We start from the raw sequence: 5,176 nt of genomic DNA on the forward strand, positions 1-5,176 counted from the left end.
GCCACCATGCCCGGCTAATTTTTTCTATATATTTTTAGTTGTCCAGCTAATTTCTTTCTATTTTTAGTAAAGACAGGGTCTCGCTCTTGCTCAGGCTGGTCTCGAACTCCTGAGCTCAAACAATCCGCCCGCCTCGGCCTCTCAGAGTGCTAGGATTACAGGCCTGAGACACTGCACCCCACCAGAATCCAGATTTTAAAAGGAGAACATATAATGAAGTGCTGAATAATGTGCTAATAAAGAGGTGACCACATATATAATATACAAGTGCTAAAGGGGATGACCTCATTCTATCACTGACAAGCCATCAAAGCCGCCTCCACAAAATAAGGATAAAGGTGGGGGCCAGGAATTCAGGTGCCTGGGGTAGTCTTAACCCTCGTGATTGCAAAAAGCAGGAACTCAGCTATCTTGCTTTATGCGTAAGCAATAGGCAATATTCACTATTAAAGAGGAAAAAGGAAGTGATTTATAGGATCTTCACTCTGGGAGGTTCTCCAATGTACTTAAGCTCCAAAGAGAAACGCTTGAAAAATTAACCGGCCAACAGTTAAGTGGTTAGCACCTTTGTCTGGGGGAACTTAGTAAGATGGCGTTTGCTGGCGTTTCACAAAGACTGAGTATCAGTCAGTTCAGTATTAACTGATTTTTTCAGTCGTCATATCTCCTCCCGCCGGCACTCATAGGGCTTACACCCACATCGAGGCATCCGCCCGTCCGCCCACCCGTTGGGGGGGTCGGTGAGGAGTGAGAGGTAACTTTATAAGGGCGGTTAAATGAAGAGTCAAATGAGCCGCGGTGGTGAAGCAGAACTGCGCACCGAATGTCACAGCGCTGACACTTGTTGAGCTGTAGAAATCTGCTGAAGTGTACCATCTCATCCCTGTAAAGACGTCCCCTAAGGGGGGCCAATATGGCGACGGACTGCTCTTGGCACAGCCCTCTTCCCTCACTCGTGATGTGTGGCTAAGGTAACGCCCATTGGCCAATTTGGAGGCGGTGCCAGGCTTACTTCCTCCCCTCATTGGGCTAAATAACTGATGGAGACGCCGATTTTCCTCTGCCCACTCTAAATTCCCGCCCTCCGAGATTATTCGGCATCTAATTGGCCTTTAGTACATATCAATATGTGTCCTTTCCTGTCTCTTTTTGGTGTTAATCCAATCATATCTTTCCTGCTTGCCCGCCTGATTTCTGATTGGTTTTGATCATCTTCATCCTCTCCCATTCCCGCCTACTTCTTACCTTTCCTCCCATTAGGATTTTGCCCACGCATGTCCAGGATCCTGGTTGGTCGTTGTTCTGTCATTCCTATAAAAGCTCTTCCTATCCCTACTGCTCAGGGAGCCCGCCTGGCGGTTAACTGGTTTCTTTCCAAGCCTATCATCTATAGCTCCCGCCCATCTTTACTTCCTGCAGCTTTCATTGGTTTTTAAATCTGAGAAGGCGGTCTTTTTGGGCGGACACCAGGCACGCAACTTTGTCTTACACGCCTTAGAGAGCAAGGGAGCCTTGCCATTGGATAATCTGACCGTCTTTCTTCCGCAAGTCCCTCCTTTCCCCCTCCCTCATTGGGCGGGGCAGCAGTAAAGGGGCGGAGCCTAGGTCGGGCTTGTGGCGCGTTGCTCCCTCCTCCTTACCCCCCCCCCTCCCTGTCCGGTCCGGGTTAGCTTGCCTCGTCAGCGTCCGCGTTTTTCCCGGCCCCCCCCAACCCCCCCGGACAGGACCCCCTTGAGCTCGTCCCTCAGCTGCCACCATGAGCGGTAAGGATGAGTCCACTCCACGCTTAGGGGTGGGAGAGGAGTGAGGGGGCGCGCGCGAGGGCCAACCGGGCGGTCCCCGCCGTGAGGGGGGGCGGGCGGGAGGCGGCGGCGGCGGCCTTGGTCCCGCCCGGGGCGGAGGGAAGGGAGGGAGAAGGGGCAGTGGCGGGGCCTCCGAGGAAGAGGGGGATGGGCCGCCCGCCCCGGGGGAGGGGGCAGCGTGGCCTCGCCCGCCCCCTGCCCGCCCCGGCCACGGGGGACGGGCCTTACCCCCCACTATTCGGCCGCCAGCCTGAGGCTCCTCCCGCCGGGGGCTGGAGCCGCGGGGGCGGCCCGAGCAGTGCAGGCCCCGCCCGGGCCAACCGCCTCCCTGGTCCGCCCTCTGGTCGCCTCCTGCTCCTAGGCCCTCCTCCCCCACTTTCCGTAGATTTCCCCTCCCCCCCACCGTCCCGCCCTTTCCACGCCCCTCACCCCGAAACCGCCCTTTCTCTCTAGGGCCCGCCCTCTCTTCGCTCTGAAACCTCCTGATTTCTGACACCTAGACCCCCATTAGCCCCTTACCAGTATCCACAAATGTTTCCCCACTCACGCTTTTTATCTCTTCTTTTCCCCTTTCTCCCCTTTTCTTTTTGTTACTTTTTACACTTGTATTTTTCTTTCTCCATCTCTTTTAACCCTAATTTTAGCAAGCTTTCCATCCGTCCACATGTTGTTTCTTGCTTTACCTATCCTTTGTCCCCTCGAGATACTTTTTCTTATTTCGAAACTCTTCCCACGTGCCTACCATCCTTCATATTTCCTATCCCCAAAACACTTTTTGAATGTTTTCTGAGTTTAATTTTGTGCAAGGGAGAATTGAGGCCCAGTTTTGGTACCACTGATCCTAGTTCATGTCCTGCATGCCCTACAGTTCCCCCCTCCTCTAATCCATTTTCTTTCCACTGGTGCCTTCCACCTTTTAGTCATTGCTGTTTCATCATATCCTCTTTTTGCTCTTCCTCACTTTACCTTTTTCTTCCTTCAGCTTTAAGTTGTTTATCTTTTAATTATTTTTAGACCCAGATCACTCCATGGATGAAATGACAGCTGTGGTGAAGATTGAAAAAGGAGTTGGTGGCAATAATGGTGGCAGTGGTAATGGTGGTGGTGCCTTTTCACAGGCTCGAAGCAGCAGCACAGGCAGTAGCAGCAGCAGCAGTGGAGGAGGAGGAGGAGGGCAGGTAAGTGATAATCACAGACAGAGTGGGGAAGGTGTTGAGAGGATGTAAATATTCTTAGTAATTACCTTACTCCTCACAGAAAGCGTTTTAGGGAAGGACTAAAGCATTTTGTAGATAGGGAAGTAAGCACAGAGAGACAAGTGACTTGGAGCTCCCCAAAGATGGAAGTTTCAACAATACATATAGGTCAGCTTTTTATTTCTGGTTTTTGCTCTTTGTCTGCACTGTGTTGCTGTTTATTTGTTGCATACTGCCCCCTAGGTCGGCAGCTGGGTGTCATTAACTCCTTTCCTCTCCCTTATTTTCTGGCCAGGAATCCCAGCCATCCCCTTTGGCTCTGCTGGCAGCAACTTGCAGCAGAATTGAGTCACCCAATGAGAACAGCAACAACTCCCAGGGCCCAAGTCAGTCAGGGGGTACAGGTGAGCTTGACCTCACAGCCACACAACTTTCACAGGGTGCCAATGGCTGGCAGATCATCTCTTCCTCCTCTGGGGCTGCCCCTACCTCAAAGGAACAGAGTGGCAGCAGTACCAGTGGCAGCAATGGCAGTGAGTCTTCCAAGAATCGCACAGTCTCTGGTGGGCAGTACGTTGTGGCTGCCACGCCCAACATACAGAACCAGCAAGTTCTGACAGGACTACCTGGAGTCATGCCTAACATTCAGTATCAAGTAATCCCACAGTTCCAGACTGTTGATGGGCAGCAGCTGCAATTTGCTGCCACTGGAGCCCAAGTGCAGCAGGATGGTTCTGGTCAAATACAGATTATACCAGGTGCAAACCAACAGATCATCACAAATCGGGGAAGTGGAGGCAACATCATTGCTGCTATGCCAAACTTACTGCAGCAGGCTGTCCCCCTCCAAGGCCTGGCTAATAATGTGCTCTCAGGACAGACTCAGTATGTGACCAATGTACCAGTGGCCCTAAATGGGAACATCACCTTGCTACCTGTCAATAGCGTTTCTGCAGCTACTTTGACTCCCAGCTCTCAGGCAGTTACGATCAGCAGCTCTGGGTCCCAGGAGAGCGGATCACAGCCTGTCACCTCAGGGACTGCCATTAGTTCTGCCAGCTTGGTGTCATCGCAAGCTGGTTCCAGCTCCTTTTTCACCAATGCCAATAGCTACTCAACAACTACTACCACCAGCAACATGGGGATTATGAACTTTACCACCAGTGGATCATCAGGGACCAACTCTCAAGGCCAGACACCCCAGAGGGTCAGTGGGCTCCAGGGGTCTGATGCCCTGAACATCCAGCAGAACCAGACATCTGGAGGCTCACTGCAAGCAAGTCAGCAAAAAGAGGGAGAGCAAAACCAGCAGACACAGCAACAACAAATTCTTATCCAGCCTCAGCTAGTTCAAGGGGGACAGACCCTTCAGGCCCTTCAAGCAGCACCATTGTCAGGGCAGACCTTTACAACTCAAGCTATCTCCCAGGAAACCCTCCAGAACCTCCAGCTTCAGGCTGTTCCAAACTCTGGCCCCATCATCATCCGGACACCAACGGTGGGACCCAATGGACAGGTCAGTTGGCAGACTCTTCAGCTGCAGAACCTCCAAGTTCAGAACCCACAGGCCCAGACAATCACCTTAGCCCCAATGCAGGGTGTTTCCTTGGGGCAGACCAGCAGCAGCAACACCACTCTTACACCCATTGCCTCAGCTGCCTCCATTCCTGCCGGCACAGTCACTGTGAATGCTGCTCAACTTTCCTCCATGCCTGGCCTTCAGACCATTAACCTCAGTGCATTGGGTACTTCAGGAATCCAGGTGCACCAGCTTCCAGGCCTGCCGTTGGCTATAGCAAATGCCCCAGGTAAGGCTTCTAATCTTTTGCATAGGAACTATAGCATCTTAGCTGGAACTGTTGAGTCTAAAGAAGGGAATAGAGCCTTTTGGCGTAACACTTTCTTGAGGGCTAGTCATTTAGGCAGGTCAGTTAGAGAAATAGCAGTGATTCTGTTTAAGTCATTTAGAACTGAATTAAAGGAAACTTTTTTCAGTTAATCCCATGAGAAAGGAGCACTTCCGGGTAATGTCCTGGGGTCTGTGTACTTTGAAGTGTCTTTGGTGCTGCAGAATAAGGTTTGGCAAACTTTTTCTGTCTCTACAGGTAGTAAATATTTTAGTCTTGTGGGCCATATGGGGTCACTTTTTTTTTTTTTTTTTTTTTGAGACAAAGTCTC

At 51.4% G+C, this 5,176-nt stretch overlaps 1 protein-coding gene across 2 annotated transcripts in view; it reads left to right on the forward strand.

Annotated features, from left to right (window-relative positions):
- Window positions 1-5,176, forward strand: part of SP1 (Sp1 transcription factor) — a 42,707-nt gene that overhangs the window by 4,763 nt on the left and 32,768 nt on the right. Inside the window, exons 1-3 of one of the 2 annotated variants that reach the window (XM_012653910.1) lie at window positions 1,659-1,763; window positions 2,817-2,980; window positions 3,294-4,806. In XM_012653910.1, the coding sequence (XP_012509364.1) occupies window positions 1,757-1,763; window positions 2,817-2,980; window positions 3,294-4,806 (1,684 nt within the window). In that variant the 5' untranslated portion in view covers window positions 1,659-1,756. Of the gene's footprint in view, window positions 1-1,658; window positions 1,764-2,816; window positions 2,981-3,293; window positions 4,807-5,176 lie in introns of those variants that run through there. The other variant, XM_012653919.1, reaches the window with a different exon arrangement.

This window comes from Propithecus coquereli, unplaced genomic scaffold, assembly GCF_000956105.1.
Source record: "Propithecus coquereli isolate 6110/MARCELLA unplaced genomic scaffold, Pcoq_1.0 Scaffold111, whole genome shotgun sequence".
NCBI classification, from domain to species: Eukaryota; Metazoa; Chordata; class Mammalia; order Primates; family Indriidae; genus Propithecus; species Propithecus coquereli.